Source organism: Phyllopteryx taeniolatus, chromosome 10, assembly GCF_024500385.1.
Source record: "Phyllopteryx taeniolatus isolate TA_2022b chromosome 10, UOR_Ptae_1.2, whole genome shotgun sequence".
Taxonomy (NCBI): Eukaryota; Metazoa; Chordata; class Actinopteri; order Syngnathiformes; family Syngnathidae; genus Phyllopteryx; species Phyllopteryx taeniolatus.
The window spans coordinates 12324469-12351073 of record NC_084511.1 but is presented as its reverse complement, the minus strand read 5'-3'; the positions used below and the strand labels follow the sequence as shown (position 1 = coordinate 12351073).

The window sequence follows — 26605 nt, the reverse complement described above, 5'->3', positions numbered from 1 at the left end:
GGATGGCTTGATTGGCAGTGCCTCACTAGTTGCTAGTTAGCTGCCAACATCAGCTCCCAAGGCCTGGATAACAAATCTGTTAGTTGAAGTGTTCTTTTTACATTGTCTCAGGACAAAAATGCCTATACGGTATGTGTGGGAGGCAATGATATGATCTGGTTAAAATAACGCAGTACTTTGCTGCTCCAATATTGCAGTTCACCTTTCATTTTGTGTGCAAACGCAGTGTGTTACAGTTGACTGAATCAGTGAGTGAAGTTCCCTTGTTGATAACTAAAGAATAAACAGTATCTCTCGACTGGATTTACATCGTCTGACTTCTTTTCGTCTTTTTGCATGCCTCATCAGCCTTTTGTAAACCGAGAGCTACTTCTTGGGTATTATATGGGTATCACTTCTACCAGTTCTAGCCTAGAAAGCCCAAGACTTGGATTGGATTATTATAGTTTGTGCTAACAAAATATGGTTCAACAATAAAACAGCAATACTGAATTTCCCATTCCTTGCCATGACTCCCAACACAAATCTACAAAATCTATTATAATATCCCGCTGCTATTTAAATTTGCATCTGTATTAATGTTCAGTTTTGCTGACAGAGGCTAAGTAAAGCATCGTATCAACCAATTGACCTCCTGCACAGGGAATCCATTATCTTGTGTTTCGCTTCACAATAAAGTCGTGTGCGCGTGCGAGCGTGTGTGGATTGGAGTAAAGATATGATATTAAAAAGGTGTCCCCATATGGCAATGCACTGTGAACCTTTCCCGTGGCATTTTGGAGTGTTTGCCACAAGGTGTCACCGTTAACAGCAGAATCGAGTGTGTTTGCAATTATGAAGTCACAGGCCTGTTAATTTGAACTTCAATAATCAAACTGTTATTAAAACAATCAATAATCATTTCTGTATGTGTTATATACAACATAACAAAGCTTATGTAACACATCATAACAAAGCTGTTGAGTGGTGATTGCTGGGGATGTTCAGAATGCGAGCAGATGTAATTTTGGAATTTATGTATAAGGGGTGAGACCTTATAAGCTTTCCTTCATCTCACTCCTTTTCGGATGTGCATTTTTATTTTTATGCTACTTATGAATTTTGTTGTTGTTGTTCTTTTCATTTGTTCCAATTGTTTCATTTTTGTTTTTTCTATTAAGATCTTTTCTTTGTTGTTGTTGTTTTTTTTTTTTTTTTAAATGCCACATCGAAATAAACAGATTCAATTCAACATTTGTGTTTCAGGTTAAGTAAGAGCAATATCAAAATTTGAAAATAAAGTTTAATATTATGCAGAAATATCAGGTTTGTATGGATAAAAATGACTTGTGGGGTTGGGAGCGTCTTCTGCCAGTTGGGGGGCATCTTCCCATGGCCGTGGGGTAAGATGCCCTTTTAGAAGATGTTACATGTTGTTTTATCAAAACAAACCTGTAGTTTGGAATGATTTAATTACCTTCCAAATGTGTTTACTTAGGCATACTTCTTGTGTACATATTATATTGATATTATTATTATTTTTTTATATACATTTTCATACATTTTTCTTAAGGGGGCGTCTTACCCCGCTCTCCCCTACTGTATAGACAAACCACTATTCACACCTATGGACCATTTAGAGTGTTCATTTAGTTAACGTGGGAGGCAGCCAGCGTATGTGTAGAAACCCCATACATGCACCAGGAGAACATGACAACTCCACAAGGGAGGTTCTGAGTCTAGATTTGATCTACGGACCTCAGAACTGTGAGGTAGACGCGCTATTCTAACAACTATCTACTGCAGAAAATTACTAAATAAAGTAAAAGACTGGAAGATGATAGGTCAAGTAAAATACTTTACTGCATACTGTCAAAAAGGAAACAAGAAAACAAAACAAAAGATGCATTCTCTTTGTGTATATGATCCTGGTAGAGTCCAGAGTAGATCTGATGATGATGATGATGATGTCATTGCCTTTAGGCACAACCTGCCATCTGCCTCTCCGTCTGTGCAAGCCAAAACTACCGAGCACCTGGCTTCTAATACATAATTTAGCCAATATGGACATAAACACGTCATTGATCTGAGTGTAATTGAAAACAAATATGACAAATCACATGAAGTAAATGTGACCCCTCTTCTGGCTTTTATCTGTGCTAAATCTTGCAGACAAAGGGAAAGAGGCAACGGGGCTAGCCGTGGTGCTCCATCTTTTTTTTTTACATAGCTTTGAAGTTTGGGCTTCAAATCTCAGTTCAGGCCTTTCTCTCTGGAGTTCTGTGTTCGCCCCGTGCTCAGCGGGGTTTTCTCCGGGTACTTCAGCTTCCTCCCACATTCTAAAAACATGCGTGTTAGGTTAATTTAAGACCAACTCAGACCAACCTTTTGGAACGTGAGAGCTACTTCTTGGGAATTGATTAATGCGAAGAGCTACCAGTTACATAAGTCTGAAATAACAAATTTATTTCTCAAATTGTTTGGGGGTAAATCATCTCCTCTGCTGTTGCGCCTGCTAGCTTGTCTGCACGAACGCATTGGTTTAGTCGTCCATCAATTCATCCTTCCATTTTCTGTACCGCTTATCTTCACTAGGGTCTCGGGCGTGCTGGAGCCTATCCCAGCTATGCGCTGCAATACTGACCTTTGAACTATCATAGTTTTTAAAAATACTGTATTACCATTTCCAACTTTACACCAGTGCAAGTGTGATTAAAAAAAAAGGAATAGCAACACGAAGAAATGAGATATATCTCACCGGTGAGCTCTTTTTAGATCAGGCCCATGGGCTACTCAAGGGGTTTGTTGGTGACCACTGCTCTAAATTGCAAATGGTTGCTTGTCTATATGCCTTGTGATTGGCTGGCGACCAGTCCAGGGTGTAGCTCACCTCATGAGCCACGAGGACAAGTGCTATTAAAAAAATGGATGGATGGATGGATGGATTGATTTTTATCGGGATTTACTTATTTGTAAGGGCCATTTCCAATTCATATAGCACAAGTGTTGAAATGGCAAGTTAATGAGAAAAAAAAAATCTACTGTCAGCATGAATACACAGTATTAGTAAGTACCAAGCTAAAGTGTTGGTGAATGTTTTCAGGACCATTTGCATAGCACATTTCAAGCCATTGTGTAACACAGCACTGGTCACACCCACTGAGCAGAAATCTTGTGTATAGTTGAGCAAAAGAGCCTGGAAATGTTTTAATCCAGACACAGAACAGGCGTGCTGAGACTAATCCAGTTGAATGCTTTGCTCCGGAACGCTCCCTAACAGACACAGAGCAGCTTTAAACGAGCAGCCGTGGAAAAGATACACGAGATGATGGTGCTCTCAGCTCCTCTACCGGAGAGGATTGGATGTGGAGATGCGTTATGAGTCGGTGCGTCAGCACAGGAATAAATTCAATGATATAATCCTTTTGAGGTTTAAAAGTGTTATGCTCCATGCATATTGTCAATCCTCATCTTTGCTTTTCTGCATTAGCAGCATTCCGTCCTCAGCCAGATGGCAGACTGTCCCAACTGTGTGATAATGTGCATGTGTGTGTGAGTGTTTACCGGGTTGCTCTTGTAGCAGGTGGTTAAGGAGATAATCCAGGTAAAGCCACTGCAAAGTGGAGATGGAGGGATGGACTGAGGAAGGGGGTGGGTGCATGGATGGATGGTGTGAGTGGCCTTTCTATGGACTCCTATTGGGCTAATTCTGGCCTCCTAATCCTGTTCCTGTTCGCCCTCCCTCTCCTCCTGTTTGCCATCTCCACACTGATGGTTTGGAGAGATCGATGGCCAGGTAGACACAACTATCACGTACGCACATCCTTAACCTAAACAGGTTATCTGAGCAGGAGGAAAGTGAAAAAAGAGGCTGCGTGTATCTTTGTGGATAGCTAACCTGTAACGCATATGAGTGAGCCTCATTGGAGAATGTAGCATCGGCCCTCCAGACAAGCTAAAGGATACACGCTACCATGGGAGAAGCTCAGCAGGTTAGTGGAGTGATCCAACCACAGGTTAGCAAACCTTTTTTCTTTACTTGTTTTGTATTTGATTGACAAAATATTGTGTATTTTGCTGCATTTCTTCAATCTTCAATTTGAAAAAAAAGTACCTTGTTTATTATATTTTTTGATCAAATTTAAAAACAAAGCTCATGATTATACTTTTAATGGCTCCTCTAATGCAACTTGACATCCAGTTTGTCGCAAAAAGTGCCTCACTTTTAGTGGCACTGCAGTGTGCATCGTGTTTGGCGCACCTTGATTTAGGCTAATCGTGTTACATCCTGCACCATTACGTGAATGGAGGCACTATTCTAAATGAAGCCTCAGATTACAAAACAGGGCTCAGATTATGTGCAAGATCTGTGTGTCAGAGGAGCTTTCAATTTAAAACAAGGTTGTTGTTTTTTTCAATATTTTGGAAAAAATAAATTCTATTTTAAACTATAATTTTTTGGGGCTGATTTCATGCTTAATAGTACATAGCTATGTGCTTCATTTCATATTAGCAGTGTGTTCTGTTCTGTTTTTTGAACTGACTTTTACTGTTTTCAGTATGGTTTAAGTGTGGTTCGGTTTCGGAAAAATTCAAATTAACCTATTTTTTTCACAGTCTGACTCTGACTCAGTGTTTCCCAACCATTAATGAGTCAAAGACCCCATTTTACAGAAGTAAAATCTCATGGCACAGCACCAAACCAAAATGATGCAAAAAGTAGAAATACTGAAATAATAATAATTTACTCACTCATGTGAAATCTGGAACTATTTGATTTAACACAAAGCTGATATACTGGCCGGATTCAATGACTGTTCATGAATTCTGCTGTTTGAATGGTTTATTGTACATTCTGCCATCAAATGGAAGAGCATCGAACTGTCCTGCCTGTCACTATACATCGTTGGCAGAAAGATGTGTTTGTAATTAATCAATTGATAATCTCTCTCAACATGCTTGTGCCAAGTCATGCTGGTTGGGAATCACTGTTGTATGTTAATGTTGAGGCAGACTTATGCAGTACGTAATCATAAATAAAACCTGTTTCATTCATTGTTTCAATATTTGACTCTTGTCTATCGATACTATACTGTATGACTTGGCATACACAAACATTACATTAAGGAACTAAAATGCCTCCTCTGTTCCACCTTGCGTCCACACAGGGCTTACTCTCCGTCATTGAGAAACTGAAGGGAACCAGCGAGCAAGAAGTGCGAATAGTTCTTCTGGGCTTGGACAATGCCGGTAAGACCACCCTGCTCAAGAGCCTCGCCTCTGAGGATGTCAACACCATCACACCTACACAGGTGAGGTGACAGATGCTGTGTTATGACCATTAGGTCACAGTGTTAAAGCTTGAAGTGAACACTACACTACTAGCTGCTATTAGTGGGTACGGAAAGTATTCAGATCCCCTTAAATTTTTCACTCTTTGTTATATTGCGGGAGGCACTGTGGACGACTGGTTAGCACATTTGCCTCACAGTTTAGAGGACTGGCGTTCGAATCCCGGCCCCGCCTGTGTGATGTTTGCATGTTCCCTCCTACATCCCAAGAACATGCATAGTAGGTTGATTGAAGACTCTAAATTGCCCATAGGTGGGAATGTGCGCGCGAATGGTTGTTTGTTTATATGTGCCCTGCGATTGGCTGGTGACCAGTTCAGGGTGTACCCCGCCTCTCGCCCGAAGATTGCTGGGATGGGCTCCAAAACACCCATGACCCGAGTGAGGATAAGCATATTTCAGTATTTAGTAGAAGCACCCTTTCCAGCTAATACAGCCTGGAGTCTTTTTGGGAATGATGCAACAAGTTTTTCACACCTGGATTTGGGGATCTTCTGACATTCCTCCTTGCAGATCCTCTCCAGTTCTGTCAGGTCGGATGGTGAACGCTGGTGGACAGCCATTTTCAGGTCTCCCCAGAGATGCTCAATGGGGTTTAAGTCAGGGCTCTGGCTAGGCCACTCAAGAACAGTCATGGAGTTGTTCTGAAGCCACTCTTTCGTTATTTTAGCTGTGTGCTTAGGGTCATTGTCTTGTTCGAAGGTGAACCTTCGGCCCAGTCTGAGGTCCTGAGGACTCTGGAGAACGTTTTCATCCAGGGTATCCCTGTACTTAGCCGCATTCATCTTTTCTTCGATTGCAACCAATCATCCTGTCCCTGCAGCTGAAAAACACCCCCACAGCATGATGCTGCCACCACCATGCTTCACTGTTGGGACTGTATTGGACAGGTGATGAGCAGTGCCTGGTTTTCTACACACATGCCACTTAGAATTAAGGCCAACACTTTCTATCTTGGTCTTATCAGACCAGATAATCTTATTTCTCACCATCTTGGAGACCTTCAGGTGTTTTTTGTTTTTTTAGCAAACTCCATGTAGGCTTTCAAGCACTGAGCAGAGGCTTCTGTCGGGCCACTGTGCCATAAAGCCCCGACTGGTGGAGGGCTGCAGTGATGGTTGACTTTCTAGAACTTTTTTGCATCTCCCGACTGCATCTCTGGAGCTCAGCCACGATCTTTGGGTTCTTCTTTACCTCTCTCACCAAGGCTCTTCTCCCCCAATTGCTCAGTTTTGCCGGACGGCCAGCTTTAGGAAGGGTTCTGATTGTCCCAAACGTCTTCCATTTAAGGATTATGGAGGCCACTGTGCTCTTTGGAACCTTAAGTGCAGCAGAAATGTTTGTAACCTTGGCCAGATCTGTGCCTTGCCACAATTCTGTCTCTGAGCTCTTCAGGCAGTTCCTTTGACCTCATGATTCTCATTTGCTCTGACATGCACTGTGAGCTGTAAGGTCTTATATAGACGGTGTTTGGCTTTCCTAATCAAGTCCAATCAGTATAATTAAACACAGCTGGACTCCAATGAAGGTGTAGAACCATGTCAAGGATGATCAGAAGAAATGGACAACACCCGATTTAAATATATGAGTATCACAGCAAAGGGTCTGAATACTGTGTGATATTTCAGTTATTCTTTTTAATAAATCTGCAAAAAATTCAACAATTAATTTTTTTCCGGCCAATATGGGGTGCTGTGTGTACATTAATGAGGACAAAAAATAACTTCAATTTTTTTCGCAAATTGCTGCAATATAACAAAGAGTGAAAAATTAAGGGGGTCTGAATACTTTCCTGCGGCACGGTGACCGACTGGTTAAAGCGTCAGCCTCACAGTTCTGAGGACCCGGGTTAAATCCCCGGCCCCACCTGTGTGGATTTTGCATGTTCTCCCCGTGCCTGCGTGGGTTTTCTCCGGGTACTCCGGTTTCCTCCCACATCCCAAAAACATGCATTAATTGGAGACTCTAAATTTCCCGTAGGCATGACTGTGAGTGCGAATGGTTGTTTGTTTCTATGTGCCCTGCGATTGGCTGGCAACCAGTTCAGGGTGTACCCCGCCTCCTGCCCGATGACAACTCTGATAGGCTCCAGCACGCCCGCGACCCTAGTGAGGACAAGCGGCTCAGAAAATGGATGGATGGATGGATGGATGAATACTTTCCGTACCCACTGTATATGCCGTTTGATGTATGATTTAGGACTGAAACACAGCTACCAAAGTTCTGACAAGTTCAAAGAAGATCTGACATACACTTGATACTTGGCTTAGCTTGAAAAATCTAGTCAAATCACTCATGTTTATCATGCCATATACTCATCAGGCACCAAGATAATCACTTACAGTAGTTGCTGTTCATGTGTCATATGGCTCGAAGCTAACATGACTAACTCATCTTAATTTGCCTTGATGTGTAACTACAGTATGGCACACTAATAGTGACGTCACACGTATCCCGACCGACCACACACTATTAGTAGTTGCTCTTCAAAAATCAACATTTGGAATTATGAAAATGTTTGAGAGTTAATGAAGATAATGTGTACTAAACCAGCTGTTTAAACTCCTGTTTAATCTAAACAGGTTCTTTGAAAAAAAAAAATAGGTTTGAGTACCTGAGAGATTATGAGGGAGAAAATGACAACAGGTTGCACAAGTCTGTGTTCAAGCACGTTGGCCTGGAGTCAACTACAGTACGTACAGTATGTGAATGTCATAATAAGTGTGTTTCTTTACAGGGCTTCAACATAAAAAGTGTTGCCTCTTATGGCATGAAACTCAACGTGTGGGATATTGGAGGGCAAAGGAAGATCAGACCTTTCTGGAAAAAGTATCTGGAGAACACAGATCTGTTGGTGAGTGACCACACATATTAAAGTCAAATAAAATATACTTCACGTGTCCATTACAAGTCACTGTCTGAAGCTAACATGTAAATAAGAACAAAAAGTGTACTTGATTCTTTCTTTCAGATTTATGTTATTGACAGTGCAGACAAAAAGCGATTTGAGGAAACAGGACTGGTGAGTTTGATTCTGAAATATCCTTTATTATACCCTCGTCTCATCCTGAACCACCTTTTATAAATAAATCACAACACACTGCAGTTAAATTGCTTAACTAGCAGTTTAGTTACAATGCGGGATTTGAAGTTGGTGTCCTGGTGTCTGATCATGACCATCTTAAATGTTTTTAAACAAGATCACAGTAAACGGACAGGGAGGTTATAGACCTGCATACTTCCTTTTATCACAATTCTCAAGAGAGCCTAGAGTATTGCGCTCACCACCAATCTCTTTGTTAGGTACTCCATAACCCCAATTCCAATGCAGTTAGGATGTTGTGTAAAACAGAATAAAATGATTTGTGAATCCTTTTCAACCTATATTCAATTACATTACAAAGATACTATATTTAATGTTCAAACTGATGAACCTTATTGTTTTTTGTTTTTTTGTTTGTTTGTTTTTTGGCAAATATTCTGTCATTTTGAATTTCATGCCTGCAAAACGTTCCAAAAAAGCTGGGACGAGGACAACAAAAGACTCGGAAAGTTGAGGAATGCTCAAAAACACCTCTTAGGATTATTTCACAGGTGTAGAGGTGAATTGGAAGCAGGTGAATGTCATGATTTGGTTAAAAAAAAAAAAAAAAGGGAGCATTTTCGAACAGTTCAGTTGTTCACATGTAAGGATGGGGCCAAGTTCACCACTTTGTGGACAACACAGATTCAGACAATCTGGAGAAATCCCTGCATGTAAGCAGCAAGGCTGAAAACCAACATTGAATGCCTTGTGACCTTCGATGCCTCAGGCATTAAAAACCGGCAACATTGTGTAAAAAATATTGCCACACGGGCTCAGGAACACTTCAGAAAACCATTGTCAGTTCACACAGTTTGTCGCTACATCTTCAAATGCAAGATAAAACTCTACCATGCAAAGCAAAAGCCATATATCAACAACACCCAGAAACACTGCCGGCTTCTTTGGGCCTGAGCTCATCTGACTGATGCAAAGTGGAAAAGTGTACTGTGGTCTGATGAGTCCACATTTAAAATTGTTTTTGGAAATCATGGATGTTGTGTCCTCTGGGCCAAAGAGGAAAAGGACCATCTGGATTGTTATCAGGGCAAAGTTCAAAAGCCAGCTTCTGTGATGGTATGGGGCCCAGGGGTGTCTTAGTGCCCATGGCATGGTTTAACTTGCACATCTCTGAAGGCACCATTAATGTTGAAAGGTACATACAGGTTTTGGAGCAATGCTGTCATCTAAGCAATGTCTTTTTCATGGACGCCCCTACTTATTTCAGGTAGAGAAACCCAATAAACATTCTGCATGTGTCACAACAGCGTGGCTTCGTAGTAAAAGAGTTTGAATACTAGATTGGCCTGCCAGCAGTCCAGACCTGTCTCACATTGAAACTGTGTGGCGCATTATTGAAGCGCAACATACGACAACAGAGACTCCAGACTGTTGAGCAACTGAAGTTGTACATCAAGCAAGAATGGGAAAGATTGTGCGGTCCCTTCTCAAGGTTTCTTTTTTCCCAAATGGGTTTTTGAGTTTTTTCTTGCCCGATTTTGTGTGTGTGTGTGTGTGTGTGTGTGTGTGTGTGTGTGTGTGTGTGTGTGTGTGTGTGTGGTGTTAGATTAGGGGATATTGTCAATCATTGCCTACTATGGGCCCGTGAAGCCTTTTGAGACTCTTTTGTGATTAAGGGCTATACAATAAACTTGTCTTTACTTGACTATTTATTTGAATATAATTTTGAAAGGATTTTCAACTCAATGTATACTTTTTTTATTTACGTTTTACACATCATCCTAATTTCATTGGAATTGGGGTTTGTACAATGTAATTAAATCCATTAGCTCTGATAGCAGCATATAATATGAAAACATTTTCTCAGTATGATTCACTTCAATTGGACACCCTGGACTGGTTGCCACAATATAGACAAAAAAACATTCACCCTCATATGCACACCCACTGGCAATTTAAGAGTCTTCACGTGCATGTTTTCGGAGTGTGGAAGCAAGCCACACTACCCGGAGAAAACCCAGACGAGCATAGGGAGAACATGCAAAGTCTACATAGAAAAGTCAGAGATTCAAACCCAGAACCTGTGACTGCGAGGCAGATTTCACGCATCATGCTGCTTAACTTCTTTTTTGCCCGCAGGAGTTATCTGAGCTGATAGACGAGGAGAACCTGAAGGGTGTTCCGGTCCTCGTCTTTGCTAATAAGCAAGATTTGGCTACAGCATCGGCGGCCAGTGAAATCGCAGAGGGACTTAACCTTCATACGTACAGGGACCGTGAGTGGCAGATTCAGGCCTGCTCAGCCGTGTCTGGGGAAGGAGTTCAGGTCAGAAACTCGAAACTTTAGCTTTGGTTATTTCTCCTCTGATGGATTTGAATGAAAGTTGCCTCTTCAACAGGATGGCATGAACTGGATTTGCAACAACATCATGAATAAGAAGAAGTCAGCCAGTATCCCAAAATAACATGGAACAGGCAACCACCATCTTTGTCATGGCAACACACACACAGACACACACACTACAGACGTGAAGAATTTTCTTTTTGTAGTCTATGTCATGCTATTTATATTTAGGCTACAATGAGTAAATTAGGCTCCTACAGTGTTTCTCACTGCTAAATGTTTCTGTCCCCTCATCCCAACGATCTTTGTCTGGTGATTCTGTGAAACTGTGCAAGCTATACCATATTAGAACTTTTGTCATTTGTACCATTCATACTGTAGTTCAGTGTGGGTGTAATGTGTATTTGGGAGATTTTTGACAATAAAATGTTCGCTCATCTTCTTTGTCTTGTCTGTTCTCAAATTCTTGTCAATCTGGAATATTCTTCATCCATCTGGCCCAATCCATCAATCCATTTTCTATACGGCTTAAAACTGAGGGTTATTTTGAGTAAAAGCAATATTTTAGATGAAGCTATTGTATTAGATCTCATTGTACCTAATAAAGTGGTGATTGTCACACAATGGAATGATAATAAAACATCTTCAAGACACAACATAATAAAAGAAATGAACAGGAATATCTGTCATCAGGAAGCTTTGGTTCAAATAATGTTAATTGGAGGACTGAGGCGTGCACACCCTTGCTGAGGTTTGCCTTTATGATGAGTCTTATGTTTATGCATGAACAGCATGTGGCTTTTTGGGAGCAATAGTATGAGGGGCCTTCAAAGGACATAATTCATAATTCAAGACAACTTCTCACATTGTGTGTGTGTCATTTCAGCATGTGTGTATGGCAGTGGTAGTGGTTCTTAACCTGGGTTTGAGTCAGTCTCAGGGCTTCAGTGGAGGTCAAGACACACACACACACATAGACATTTTTGCAACGTTACAACTTTACAAGCGATCTTTTTTTGCAGATGTAAGACATGAAAATGAAGAAATGCAAGATTTTGCTGTGGAAAATGATATGAGAGTGGCACTTGGCTGCACATTTCTGAACTTGTCTCTGTTAGGCCACAGCAAAAGGCACATTGATTGGAAGTAATTATTCATTGACTTATGTTTTTGTTTTGAGAGCATTTCAGTAGTGTTAATGAGAGCATCTTAAGCGGGGGGAAATTGCTGTAGTGTGTATGAGAGCATTTCATTAGTGCGTATGAGAGGTAATCCTGAATTATGTTCCTCACAGAGCGCTTCACGTGCAAGTGTAAATTTGAGGGAAAGTCTCCTTCACTTTCACTGCCGTAATCTGCAGAACAGTTGCTGACTCCCTCAGTCTTCCCTTGTTTGTCCTTGGACAAATGTGTCCAGAGGCCCATGGAGCTGTTTCTTTCTCCTTACCGTACATTGTATTAGAGGATGACCTTGATGTTTGCCATTTGGCCGTCACGGCTCTGATTTAATGGATTTTTTGTTATTATCATGTGGAGATGTAATTAGACATCTGAAAGCACTTGAACACCACATTAGGCTTGGCTTGGCTTGGCTTCCATTTAAAGTGTTTGCGTCGTTGTTGGTGTCTTTATATTTTTTGGGGGGGGGGGGTTCTACATATTCTGGCGCAATATACTGAATGTGGTGAAAATCTCCATGGAAACACAAAGTAGAAGCAATCCTTCAACATTCTGTGGACGTTGTTATCTGTTGAAGGAGCTCAGCAGGAACCATGTGGATCCTGAGAGGGCACTGCGTTGTTCAGTGGTGCTTCTTCAACCAACAGGTGGCAGTGTGAGAGTGTCTGATCACGAGCAATACTGATGTGGTTAGCCTCAGTCGAGAGGTTTTGGGTTTGAATCTCGTCTCAGGCCCTCCTGTGTGGAGTTTGCATGTTGTCCCTGTGCGTGCGTGGGTTTTCCCCTCCCATATTTCAAAAACATGTTAGGTTCATTAAAGACTCTAAGGTTTATGGTTGTTTGTCTATATGTCGCCTGCGATTGACTTGTGCCGAATCCAGCATGGATCCCGTCTCTCAGCCAAAATCATCTGATGACGACAAGCCATTCTGAAAACGGATGGATAAATAAACAACCCTTGATCATTGTGTGTTGTCACATTGTCCCACGAGTTTCCATGACAACCTTGCTTCTTATTCTCCATCCACCAGCTCCGTCTCCTCCCCTCCTTTTTTTCTCCCTCGTAGGTCTGTCACTTAGCCATAGCTGCACTTCTCAAATGAAGACTGCCTGACAGACTGGATCAAAACACACACACACACATACACAGGTAGGGACAAAAGACATCCTGTACCCTTTTGCATTTAAATTGAAACTGAAATGTGCATTTTATCCTGAATAATGTCAGTGAATGGAACTTAGGCCATAATCATTTGTATTGCTGTAATGCTGGACATTAAGTATTTTTCCTGTAGGGCTCCAGTCATGCCACAAGTCATGCACCTGACACCCACCGTAATCACACCAGGTTGTCTCAACGCCACAAAGATGACCTTTCGCCCCCTGACCGCAACTACACAGCTTCCATGGGAGGAGGTCCACATGGAAGCACACAGCATCGTCATCGTGATGATTTTTTGCGCCGTCTGCCTCTTGCTCATCCTGGCGTTCTTGTACGCTTTCTGCTTCCACTGTTCCATCACGTCGATGCCAACTAACACCCACAGCGACGCCAAGAGCATCCCCGATCGAGAGGACGCCACCTTTCAGTGCACCTCCACTGACAACATGTCGGTCATGAATTGCGTCTGACTGGCAGTGGCGGTTCAAGCCTGTTTTTAGCGGAGTGACCAGACCGGGTCCACGGTAAATTTCCTGGCGGCTGGACTCCATCCGTCAATGTGGGGGGTGGGAAGGAGTGGGGTGCTGTCTGAAACATTTTGAGTCCATTTCATTTTGTTACCTAGGGGGGTGGGGTGGGGTGCTGCTGTCCGAGACATTTTGACTTCATTCCATTTTGTCGATTTTTGGTGGGCCACAGGGGCAGGGGAGGAGGGGGCGGGGTGTTAGCCCACGGATGGGGGTGAGCACTGCTCCTACACGTTATTGTACATAATGAAAAAGTTTTGGCCCCTTCTCAAATTCTTATATTTTTTTGCATAGTTTCCCCACTTCAATGTTTAAGATTATCAAACAAATGCAAAAATCAGACAAATATAACCCAAGTGAACTTAAAATGCTGTTTTAAAATGGTGATTTCATTGATTAAGGGAAAATAAACTATTCAGTTACCTGGCCCTGTGTGAAAAAGTAATGGCCCCCTAAACCTAATAACTGGTTGGGCCATCCTCAGCAGCAACAACTGAAATCAAGCGTTTTCTATCACTGGCAATGAATCTTTCACATCTGGAGATATTTTGGGTCACTCTTCCTTGCAGAATTGTTTGAATTCAGTAAAAGCGGTGGGTTTTCGAGCATGAACGGTCTTTTTAAGGTCATGCCACTGGATTTCAATTGAATTCAAGTCTGGACTTTGACTAGGCCACTCCAAAACCTTCATTTTGCTTTTTCAAACCATTTAGAAGTTGACTGGCTGGTGTGTTTTGGATCGTTACCCTGCTGCAGAACCCAAGTGCACTTCAGCTTGAGGGCACAAACTGATGGCTGAACACTCTCCTCCAGGATTTTCTGTTAAAGAGCATTATTCGTGGTTCCATCAATCATAGCAAGTTGTCCAGGTCCTGAAGGAGCTAAGCAGCCCAAGACCATCACACTACCACCACCATGTTTGACTGTTGGCATGATGTTCTTTTTCTGAAATGCTGTGCTACATTTACGCCAGATGTAACGAGACACACACCTTCCAAAAAGCTCAACTTTCATCTCGTCAGTCCATATAATATTCTCCCAAAAGTCGATATATTATTCTCCCAAAAGTCTTGAAAAGTGAATCATTCAGATGTTTTTCTGCAAAAGTAAGATGAGCCTTTGTGTTATTTTTGGTCAGCAATGTTTTCGCCTTGGAACTCTGCCGTGGATGCCATTTTTGCCCAGTCTCTTCCTTATTGTTGTGTCAGGAACAATGACCTTAACTGAGGCAAAGGAGGCTTTCAAACCTTTAGAAGTTGTCCTGAGTTTCTTTGTGGCCTCTTGGATGAGTCATTGCTGTTCTCTTGGGATAATCTTTGTAGGCCCGCCACTCCTGGGAAGGTTCACCACTGTTCCATGTTTTCTCCATGTGAGGATAATGGCTCTCCCTATGGTTCGCTGGAATCCTAAAGCTTCAGAAATGGCTTTTGTAACCCTTTACAGACTGATAGATAATCAGGCTTGGGTGTGATCAGTGAAAATTAACCAAAAATTGTGATTAGCCACAATTAATTTGTGATTTAACAAGTGGATTAATTCCTTTTTTCAAACATGGCCAGGTAACTTAGTAGTTTTTTTCCCCCTTAATAAATGAAATCATCATCTAAAAACAGCATTTCAAGTTAACTTGGGTTATAGTTGTCTGATAGTTACATTTGTTTTATGATCTTAAACATTAAAGCGGGGAAACTATGCACAAAATGTAAGAATTTGAAAAGGGAGCCAATACTTTTTCACAGCACTGTACATTTAATGGTGTAAACTCCATATAATATATTACACATTGATGTGTGGGATATTATAAACACACAAGTGTTTGATGCCAATTCACGTTCATTTTTGACTGCTGGACATCTCTGTGGAGGTGGAATTCAAAGATAAAATGAAAGAAAAAAAATGTAATATTAAAATTTGGTCAATTTAAAACATTTTTTGCACAATTAATTTTATTTAAAAATAGTTGAATCACATATAAAAGAATACAACAGATGTTCTCACGTTCCATTATTTCCAAAATGTTTTTTATGTTGCATTGCAGACAATGCAACATATTTATCGTTAGGGTTGCATTGTGTTACCTTGCATATTGTTATGTAACATACTGTATTCTGCGTTACACTATGTCATGATACACTATGTTGCATTATGCTACATTGCATTAGACTACTTTGTGTTATGCTACTTTGCGTCAAGCTACTTTGCGTAATGATATTTTGTATTGCATTACATTGTGTTATGCTATATTGTGTTACATACACTATTTACACTGTTATGTTACAATATGTTGCATTACACATTACAACATTGCATTAGGTTGCACAATGTTACAATACTCTATTTTACTATGCAGTGCTATGCAAAGAGAATTTTGCTTTTTAAAGGTCCCGTATTTTGCCAAAACAACTTTTTCTAGTATTTGGGATATAATATTGTCTCTATGGTGCTTCAGTAACCATCTGAAATATAATTAAACTCATCCACACATTCCTGAGTTCCAAACGTTTTTCTACCTAGAGGCCCGAAATTAGATCATTCCAATTTCTCAAGTTTATCTACGTCACTAGCAAAGATTTCCATTTACTTCTCCGCTCCCGAGCCAGCACTGTCAACGTAACAAACGTGTGCTCTCACAAGTGGGTTTTCTATAAGGAGGCAACCAATCAGAGGAAAGGGCCGACGAGTCGGCACATCTGCCTCGCAGTTCTGAGGACCGCGGTTTAACAATCACTGGCCAACAGTCGGCTGATCGTAAAAAACATGTTGGCGAATCCTGCACACAGTTCAGCTGGTTTGAAGGGTGATCGTAATAATAGTAAGACAGATCCTCGATCTTTAGTAAGTGGACATCCATGAAGGTGCACAGTTGGGATCGTCCTTCTGGTCATTCTAGTGTTTCTCATCACTGTACAGTGACAATTCTGCACACAGTATTTCCTTTTTTTCTGACATTACATTATATTATGTTGTGTTGATACACTGATTAAATGCAAGTCAGCTAAATAAACAACAACAAACAGGTGAGGTCTGCACACACGTTTGAAGTCAACTTGATTTATTTCTACTGGGCTGACAAGCTCATTGTTACAGAAATATTCTGAAAGCGAAAGGACAAAGCCATTCATTTGTCAGGTCCACAGCGTGCAACACAGCAAGAAATAACTATGTATGTTCATCTGAACCACATGGCAATGAACACTTTCTGGTGAAAAAAAAAATAGTAACAGCTTTGAGGTGAAGTTGTAATAAATGCTTGTATAAAGATCTACGCCCTCTATTTTAGTGTATACTGGTTCAGGACACAGAACACATGGCACTCTTGGAGCAGCGGGAGTTGCAGGAGCTGGCACGTGACTCCATGATGGAGTCCCTGCCGTCAGACTCCAGCTCCAGGTGAGCGTCCTCCAAGAAGTCCTGCAAAGTGCCTTTGTAATGGGACTGCGAACACAACGAGCTCATTGTTGTTAGAGGTTAGGAAAAGAGAACAAAGAAAAGTCGCAGCCCGGGTATAACCTGCCGGCCGTACAAACCTCTATTCTTTTATTCTGGTAGAAGTTCAATGATTAGGCCGGGTGAAAAGTTTAACAATTTATTCGAAAATACAAAGTCAAACAATAAGGTTGGTGAAGGTTCAGCGCTGGGCTCTCCCCCACGTGGCTCAGACCACCGTGCGTGTTGAAGAGCCCGCAGTAGTTGTTGTCCGCTTGTTTTATGGCCAAAACTGCTTCCCGTCGTGACGTCATGCAGTTGTCGACCAATCCTAGCTCCAGCCTAGTGTTTGGGGTCCGTTCGGAAATTCAGTCCGATGTTCCCATCGCGCCACTCAGAGACAGAGCGTGGTCCACTTTCTATAACTTTACTACTGAACGTGTTGGCTATTGCTAGGGATGCGTCAGTACATCCGCCATATTGAATGTGTCAGTTTTACTTATATCGAGTGGCACACACACTACCAACGCTCTGAGTTACCGAAGGTTACGGGTTGAGGTGAGCGCGCCCGGAGTGAACTTTCCAACGCACCCTATGTTGATGTGGTGTGCGTTTGTTGTGTCGGTGTGAGTAAGTGTAATGGAATTATATGTTGATAAGCATATCTGGATGTGTATCTGTAATGGGATGTATCAAATAAAAGTGTATGCAGTGTTGTGTAAGCATCCAGCCAGTAATTTCTAAAATTGTGAACAGACAATTTGAATAAAACAACAAAGCTTGCTGCATCAAACAAGTTTTCAGTTATACCTTATGAACAGCCATCTCCTCCACCCTACACTCCTCCATGGACTCCTCCAGAGAATGGCCTGAAATCTCCATCTTGATGCGATGAGAATGAATTGACTTGACGTCATCCTCGTCCTCGCCTGCCACCAGTGGGAAAACCTGGAAGGATAGAAAGTCCAAAATAGTCCACAGGAAGCAAGTAAGTAAGTAAATACACGACTCACACAAAGTTCGGGGTATTCATATAACCTCAAATGCCTAAAGTATTTAGGTTGATTTTAAAGCATAAAGATCTGGTAACAGTATCAATCAGGTATCAGTATTTCAGTATCGATCTGAACATCGTTCCTACCAGTCCCTCCTCGTCTCTCATGATCTCAGTGATGCTGGCCTTGCTGATGGCCTTACTGATGTTTTGGCTCTCGAACTGAGGACACGCTGCTTGGGCATTTCCGTCTTTGTCCCGCTTACCTTTCAGCCAGTAGGTCTCAATCTCAACGTTGCCCTAAAGGGAGAGCAAAAGTAAGGTAAATCCTTTAAAGTTGTAAATGATTCATAACCCCTCCTTGAGCCGTCACCTTATCGTGATGGAGGGGTTTGTGTGTCCCAATGATCCTAGGAGCGAAGTTGTCTTGGGCTTTATGCCCCTGGCAGGGTCACCCATGACAAACAGATCCTAGGTGAGGGACCAGACAAAGCACGGCTCAAAGACCCATTATGATGATGACAAATGATGGACTTGGTTTGCCCTTGCCCGGACTCGGGTCACTGGGGCCCCCCTCTGGAGCCAGGTCTGGAGGTGGGGCTCGAAGGCGAGCGCCTGGTGGCCAGGCCTGCACCCATGGGGGCCGGCCAGGCACAGCCCGAAAGGGTAACGTGGATCCCCCTTCCCATGGGCTCACCACCTGTGGGAGGGGCCATAGGGATCGGGTCTAGTGCAAGCTGGGCGGTGGCCGAAGGCAGGGACCTTGGTGATCCAATCACCGGCTACAGCAGCTGGCTCTAGGGTCGTGGAATGTCACCTCTCTGGCAGGGAAGGAGCCCGAGCTGGTGTATGAGGTCGAAAAGTTACGACTAGATATAGTCGGCCTCGACTCCACACACAGCTTGGGCTCTGGTACCAGTCCTCTCGAGAGGGGTTGGACTCTCTTCCACTCTGGAGTTGCTCACGGTGAGAGGTGCCGAGCAGGTGTGGGTATACTTATTGCCCCCGGGCTCGGCGCCTGTGCGTTGGGGTTCACCGTGGTGAACGAGAGGGTAGCCTCCCTCCACCTTCGGGTGGGGGTACGGGTCCTGACTGTTGTTTGTGCCTATGCACCAAACAGCAGTTCAGAGTACCCACCCTTTTTGGAGTCCTTGGAGGGGGTGCTGGAGAGCGCTCCCACTGGGGACTCCATCGTTCTGCTGGGAGACTTCAATGCCCACGTGGGCAATGACAGTGAGACCTGGAAGTGTGTGATTGGGAGGAACGCCTCCCCCCCACCCCCGATCAGAACCCGAGCGGTGTTCCGTTATTGGACTTCTGTGCTCTTCACGGATTGTCCATAACGAACACCATGTTCAAGCATAAGGGTGTCCACACGTGCACTTGGCACAAGGACACCCTAGGTCGCAGTTCGATGATTGACTTTGTGGTCATGTCATCGGACTTGTGGTCACATGTCTTGGACACTCGGGTGAAGAGATGGGCGGAGCTGTCAACTGATCACACCACCTGGTGGTGAGTTGGCTCTGATGGTGGGGGAAGATGCTGGTCCGACGTGGCAGGCCCAAACGTATTGTGAGGGTCTGCTGGGAGCATCTGTCAGAATCCCCTGTCAGAAGGAGTTTCAACTCCCACCTCCCACTTTGCTCATGTTCCGGGGCAGGCGGGGGACATCGAGTCCGAGTGGACCATGTTCCGCTCCTCCATTGCTGAGATGGCCGACCGGAGCTGTGGTCGTAAGGTGGTCGGTGCCTGTTGTGGTGGCAATCCCTGAACCCGTTGGCGGACACCAAAGGTGAGGGATGCCGTCAAGCTGAAGAAGGTGTCTTATCGGGCTTTTTTGGCCTGTGGGACTCCTGAGGCAGCTGATGGGTACCGGCTGGCCAAGCGGAATGCAGCTTTGGTGGTCGCTGAAGCAAAAACTCGGGCATGGGAGGAGTTTGGTGAGGCCATGGAGAAAGACTTCCGGACGGCTTCGAGGAAATTCTGGTCCACCATCCGGCGTCTCAGGAGAGGAAAGCAGTGCACCACCAACACTGTGTATAGTGGGGATGGGGCCCTGCTGACCTCGACTCGGGATGTTGCGAGTTGGTGGGGAGAATACTTTGAAGACCTCCTCAATTCCACCGACACGCCTTCCCGTGAGGAAGCAGAGTCTGGGTTCTCTGAGGCGGGCTCTCCTATCTCTGGGGTTGAGGTCACAGAGGTGCTTAAAAATGATAATAATTCAGTGAAGGGCCAATTATCTAATATGATGGGGCAATTATTAGGGTTCCCACACAGAAGACATTAGTTAAGGGACTACTGGAACTCCCACACGCTCGATCAACACACCTAGTTTGTAAGCATATCCAGTGCAGTTCAGCTTCAGGCTAGCGGACGTCATGGTGGTGATATGCTTTTGGCGGAATATCAAATGTGTCCACTCATTTGAAACTGCATCAAGCCAACATGACTATCAGCGCAAAAGTGAGTGAACAAATAAGTAGCACAGTACAAATGCAGCTTCCAGAGGCATTTAAAGAGCCTCTCTGGGGCACTTCAGATAAAGCTAAAGCAATAACAAATACCATTGGTGATTTATAGCATAATAATTCAGACTGTTGGAACTGTTACAGTTGCACTTTTCAGCATTCTTCATATGCTAAAAAGAAGACAAACTTGTGATGCACTTACAGTATAAGAAAATATTTACGCTGTTATGTGTACCGTTGAGTGTCAATAGATTTATGTAATTTTACTGATAGTCTGCCCCCTGAAGGCAACCATAAACATGATGGGGCCAAGTTGGACACCCCAAACATAAATGGACCTTTTTTGTTGTGGATGCAGGCATTCACTCTGAGATGGTGGTAGCAGGTGTGGTAGGACACAAGATACCCCGTTACAGTCTGCATGGCGACACGGTCCACATGGCGTCTGCCATGGAGAGCAACGGAAAGGTGAGAACAGAAAAAAGGAAAAAAGCTCCTCGGTGGCAGGGTCCCAGGGGTGGATGAGATTTGCCCGGAGTTCCTAAATGCTATGGATGTTGTGGGGCTGTCCTGGTTGACACGCCTCTGCAACATCGTGTGGACATCGGGGACAGTGCCTCTGGATTCGACAGGCGGATCGGTGCAGCGTCTGCAGTGATGCGGACTTTGTATCAGTCCGTTGTGGTAAAGAAGGAGCTAAGCCGAAAGGCGAAGCTCTCAATTTACCGGTCGATCTACGTTCCTACCCTCACCTATGGTCACAAGCTGTGGGTCGTGACCGAAAGAACAAGATCCTGGATACAAACGGCCAAAACGAGTTTCCTCTGCAGGGTTTCTCCCTTAGAGATAGGGTGAGAAGGATCTCAGAGTAGAGTCGCTGCTCCTTCACATCGAGAGGAGCCAGATGAGGTGGCTGGGGCATCTGATTCGCTTCCCTGGTGGGCATGTCCCACCGGGAGGAGACCCCGGGGACGACCCAGGACACGCTGGAGAGACTATGTCTTTCGGCTGGCCTGGGAACGCCTCAGGATCCCCCCAGAAGAGCTGGATGAAGTGGCTGGGGAGAGGGAAGTCTGGGCGTCCCTGCCAAAGCTACTGCCCTCGCGACCCGACCTCGGATAAGCGGTAGAAAATGGATGGATGATTCATAACCTGGCCAAATTTTGGTTGAAGTTCTATTAAAACTATAAGAAGTTGTCTTAACAGATGTGAACTCAAGCAAGTTTTCCTTAAAATCGTCAGATAAGATCAGGGATGTGAAGAAATTTCAAAATGTAAGCCAATGCAAATATTTTTCACAACACAACTTCTTCTTATGCCGCTCATATCGCATAATTTCCAGCTAAAATACTGTATATCCTCAACAGATAAAAATTTACTTTACACTAACTCGAGATTTGGATTAATTTGGCATAACTGTGTACTTGACTCATGAATAAAAATAAAAACCATAGTACAATAATAAACCAACTGTTCAGCGGATTATGAATTTAATAAAACGCATCAACAAAGCTGGACGTGGCTCTCAGTCATATGTACATTATATTAAAAGATAAAAAACTGTTCCCTCGCTATATGGCAGTTCACCTTTTGCGGACTCTGTGTATTTTGGAATTGTTTTCATATTTATAGTGTGCATAATTTTCCACATGGGATTTTGAGTGTATGCTGTAATAGATTTTTTGGGTGTTAAATAAACACTTCCTAGCCTAAAACATTAAAACTGTGTGTGTATATATATATATATATAGCAGTTGAAAGAAGATATTTTTGACTCTGTAACTCATATTACATTTTTATTACTTATTTACACTATGTTTATTTAATAATTATTACTTATTTATTATTCTTGTTATTTTTCTTTCATTGTTGTCGGCGGGGAGAAAGCAGGGTCGGATTTGAACTTGTCTGATGAAAGGAAGTTAAAAAAAAAACATTTAAGATTCTTTCTGACGGTTGCGTAGGGAGAAACCTTGCTGGCATTATCAAAAAGTGTACTCTACACTCACAGATAAAAAGAAAAGCAAACAAGCGACACTTACCATCTCTGAATGCTAAATATGTTCTCTGCCCACAGGCAAAACATTGCCAGTTGTTTTTGTTGGTTTGCTGATACATTTGCACCAGTTGTCGCCTCTGGCGAGGTTTTGTGTTTGCAGATAACATTAATCTACTGCCGATGCATTATGCCACTGTGTTATTCACATGTCCTACAGCAATTAATTATTTTGTCATGGCAGATAAGTACAGTACAAGCTACAATTTCTGTCGTGGGTGTTGTTTTGGCTCCAACCTTGATGGTAATGGTGCCCCTCCTTTCAAAAATAAAGTGGCTTCCTTTCAGGTGTTCATAGGTGGCGCTGCTGAGCTGGATATGCATCTCCTGATGAAGACAGACAAGGCAAAGACATTCTTTGCATATTTGTTTTTTTCAAAGACCCCTTCTGGCTCTTTGAATATTGACATCCAAGTCCAAGTCATTGACCCCCGCATCCCCCAAAACGAGTGTGCTTCAGACCCTTTACCACTAAATGGTGACACCTAACTTCACAACAGCCAGCCACCATTAATTCACATTGGTTTGGCAGGACAATATCTGTTGGTGGTGCCATTAAGCTGGTTTGCCAACTGCCAATGACTCCCACAGAAAAAAAAACAAAGACAAAAAAAAAAAAACAGGTACAGTTGTGTTTTTTGCTCACATTTTTTGTGTTTGCACATCGTTGTGGAGACTAAAGGTTATTACTAACAGATGATTTGATTTACAACCCCAATTCCAATGAACTTGGGACGTTGTGTTAAATAAATAAAAACAGAATACAATGATTTCCAAATCATGTTCAACCTATATTTAATTGAATACACTACAAAGACAATATATTGAATGTTCAAACTGATCAACTTTATTGTTTTTAGCAAATAATCATTAACTTAGAATTTTATGGCTGTAACACATTCCAAAAAAGATGGGAAAGGTGGCAAAAAAGACTGCGAAAGTTGAGGAATGCTCATCAAACACCTGTTTGGAACATCCCACAGGTGAACAGGCTAATTGGGAACAGGTGGGTGCCAAGATTGGGTATAAAAGGAGCTCCTCTGAATTGCATTCATTGATTTGCAAATCATTGTATTCATTTTTATTTGTTTAACACAACGTCCCAAATTCATTGGAATTGGGGTTGTTAAAAAAAAAAAAAAAAAGCATCGTAAGTTCAATCGACATGCTCATGCAGCGAAGACTCTCCATAACTTCTAATAAACCCAGGCTAAACTTAGCTCCTCACAGAAATACAGGTCTTAGGTTTCACAGAAAAAAAAATGTGAATAGGTGAATTCCTGTATAGGAGGGATTCACAATATATTGTGATGCAGCAGCCAGTTTCAGTTCCCTCTTTCTTCCTTTTTTCTGTTCTCACCTTTCCGTTGCTCTCCATGGCAGACGCTGTGTGGACCGTGTCGCCATGCAGACCGTAACGGGGCATCTTGTGTCCTACCACACCTGCTACCACCATCCCAGAGTGAATGCCTGCATCCACAACAAAACAGGTCCATTTATGTTTGGGGTGTCCAACTTGGCCCCATCATGTTTATGGTTGCCTTCAGGGGGCAGACTATCAGTAAAACTACATAAATCTATTGACACTCAGGATGTAACGGTACACATAACAGCGTAAATATTTTCTTATACTGTAAGTGCATCACAAGTTTGTCTTCTTTTTAGCATAAGAAGAATGCTGAAAAGTGCAACGGTAACAGTTCCAACAGTCTGAATTATTATGCTATAAATCACCAATGGTATTTGTTATTGCTTTAGCTTTATCTGAAGTGCCCCAGAGAGGCTCTTTAAATGCCTCTGGAAGCTGCATTTGTACTGTGCTACTTATTTGTTCTCTCACTTGCACTGATAGTCATGTTGGCTTGATGCAGTTTCAAATGAGTGGACACATTCGATATTCCGCCAAAAGCATATCACCACCCATGACGTCTGAAGCCTGAAGCCTGAAGCTGAACTGCACTGTATATGCTTACAAACTAGGTGTGTTGATAGAGCGTGTGGGAGTTGCAGTAGTCCCTTAACTAATGTGTTCTGTGTGGGAACCCTAAAAATTGCCCCATCATATTAGATAATTGGCCCTGCACTGAATTATTATCATTTTTATGAGGAGTAACAAGTTTTTAAAACAAGTCAAGGAAAATGTGTTGTGTGGAGGATTGGATCTTAAATTTGACACCTGTGGTTTATGTGGTCTAACAGCAGCATAGATGTGTCAGTCCAACTCACCGACACGAATCTGTATGTTGTTTCCGTTTGAGGGGTCTTTTAAGTGATCGATGGAGCGCACCATGTCCAACGCCATGTCGCAAATGTTATGGGCGTGATACTTGGTCTTCTCCGGAGTCCCCGCGACCACCATGTAGGCGTCTCCGATGGTCTCAACCTTGAAAGGCGAGAGACTCGAATTGAGCACACACACAAACCAACATGCAAAATACTACCAAACAGAGGAAAACATGCACACACCTTGAAGACTCGGTGCTTCTCGCTGAGTGTGTCAAACAAAGTGTACATGGTGTTGAGCATGGACACCACCTGCATCGGAGTGATGTGGCTGCAAATGCGAGTGAATCCCACCACATCGCTGAAAAGAATGGTCACATCTGGGAACACCTGGAGGAAACATGGAATGAAGGAAATTTGTGTATCTAAAATGATACATAACACTGAGTCGCCATCATTTATACGCATGCTGCATGTATGCAGTATATAAATAAATATATAAACAGAGCCAATACAATATCAATCTTTCATCAGGGCTACGATGTGACACACAGTGTATCAAAAAGTTAACTTTTGATTTGGAAGGTCTGGAGTGGAGTGGACCACCGAATCACACAGACATCTCCTTCCAGGTCGACTTTTCACAATCACCGACTCACTCCACATTATCCCTCCTGAGGTTAACATCACCTATTCATTTGTCATACATTATCTACATTAACATGTAAAAGAGTTACTCAACTTACAGCTACGGCGCCTCTGGTTCTGGTGAAACGTATAACTTTTATGTCTGATGAACATGAATCCCACTCGTGGATGAGCAGCTCACACGGGCACGCGGCGAGACTCGCCACAGCCCACCCCCTCTCACATGCACTCGCTCTCTATTCAAACGTGTATAACTATTAATTCCTGAATAAGTTGTGACTTAATCATTTTTTTCAACACGGTTAGATTATATTTTATTGATGAAAGACCCCAGACAGGCTTACACACACACGCGCACATGTAGGTCCCTGTACAACAGGTGTCAGAGTTTGGTCCGCATTGCATAAGTCAAATTTGTTTCCATCGAGGGTTGGACTGCGGCAAAGCTGCCTTCTGTTCATTACTTTTATGGACAGAATTTCTAGGCACAGCCGTGGCGTAGAGTGGGTCCGGTTTGATGGCCTCAGTATTGCATCTCTGCTTTTTGCAGATGTGGTTCTGTTGGCTTCATCAAGCCGTGATCTCCAACTCTCACTGGAGCGGTTCCCAGCCGAGTGTGAAGCAGTTGGGATGAAAATCAGCACCTCCGAACCACGGTCCTCCGTCGGAAAAGGGTGGAGTGCCCTCTCCAGGTCGGGGATGAGATCCTGCCCCAAGTGGAGGAGTTCAAGTAAGTCAAGCAAGTCTTGTTCACGAGTGAGGGAAGAATGGAATGGGACATCTACAGCGGGATCAGTGCAGCGTCTGCAGTGATGCGGACTTTGTGTTGGTCCGTTGTGGCGACGAAGGAGCTAAGCCGAAAGGCGAAGCTCTCAATTTACCGGGCGATCTACATTCCTACCCTCACCTATAGTCACCAGCTGTGGGTCGTGACCGAAAGAACAAGATCCCAGATACAAGCGGCCGAAATGAGTTTCCTCCACAGGGTGTCCGGCCTCTCACTTAGAGATAGGGTGAGAAGCTCGGTCATCGGGGAGGGTCTCAGAGTGGAGCCGCTGCTCCTCCCCATTGAGAGGAGCCAGATGAGGTGGCTCGGGCATCTGATAAGGATGCCTCCTGGATGCCTCCCTGGTGAGGTGTTCCAGGCATGTCCCACAAGGAGGAGACCCTGGGGACGACCCGGGACACGCTGGAGAGACGC

General features: G+C 43.2%; 2 protein-coding genes across 6 annotated transcripts in view; one reads left to right on the top strand and one right to left on the bottom strand.

The window, feature by feature from the left end:
* Positions 1-3629: 3629 nt before the first annotated feature.
* On the top strand, positions 3630-11158 carry arl3l1 (ADP ribosylation factor like GTPase 3, like 1). 2 transcript variants are annotated; one of them, XM_061788426.1, is made up of 6 exons: positions 3630-3971; positions 5148-5291; positions 8068-8184; positions 8302-8352; positions 10513-10698; positions 10772-11158. In XM_061788426.1, exons 1-6 carry the CDS (start codon positions 3954-3956, stop codon positions 10835-10837), a joined length of 582 nt encoding a protein of 193 aa, XP_061644410.1. In that variant the 5' UTR covers positions 3630-3953; the 3' UTR covers positions 10838-11158. The 2 variants fall into 2 exon arrangements, with proteins under 2 accessions (XP_061644410.1, XP_061644409.1); XM_061788425.1 differs by having other exon boundaries at positions 3647-3995.
* A 5460-nt stretch (positions 11159-16618) lies between these two features.
* Positions 16619-26605, bottom strand: part of LOC133484642 (soluble guanylate cyclase 88E-like) — a 35155-nt gene continuing 25168 nt past the window's right edge. For 3 of the 4 annotated variants that reach the window (XM_061787537.1, XM_061787539.1, XM_061787541.1), the window contains 7 exons: positions 25000-25146; positions 24760-24916; positions 23894-24003; positions 22771-22860; positions 18151-18303; positions 17820-17957; positions 16878-17351 (listed from right to left, as the gene is read on the bottom strand). In XM_061787537.1, the coding sequence (XP_061643521.1) occupies positions 17121-17351; positions 17820-17957; positions 18151-18303; positions 22771-22860; positions 23894-24003; positions 24760-24916; positions 25000-25146 (1026 nt within the window). In that variant the 3' untranslated portion in view covers positions 16878-17120. Of the gene's footprint in view, positions 17352-17819; positions 17958-18150; positions 18304-22770; positions 22861-23893; positions 24004-24759; positions 24917-24999; positions 25147-26605 lie in introns of all 4 variants that reach the window. The other variant, XM_061787540.1, reaches the window with a different exon arrangement.

What these genes read in the sequence shown, in the direction of transcription:
- arl3l1 (XM_061788425.1), top strand. Translation starts at nt 3,954, where the DNA reads ATGGGAGAAGCTCAGCAGGTTAGTGGAGTGATCCAACCACAG. An exon ending in TGGAGAACACAGATCTGTTG is followed by an intron (nt 8,185 to 8,301) that starts GTGAGTGACCAC and finishes TCTTTCTTTCAG; the next exon opens with ATTTATGTTATTGACAGTGC. An exon ending in TGTCTGGGGAAGGAGTTCAG is followed by an intron (nt 10,699 to 10,771) that starts GTCAGAAACTCG and finishes CCTCTTCAACAG; the next exon opens with GATGGCATGAACTGGATTTG.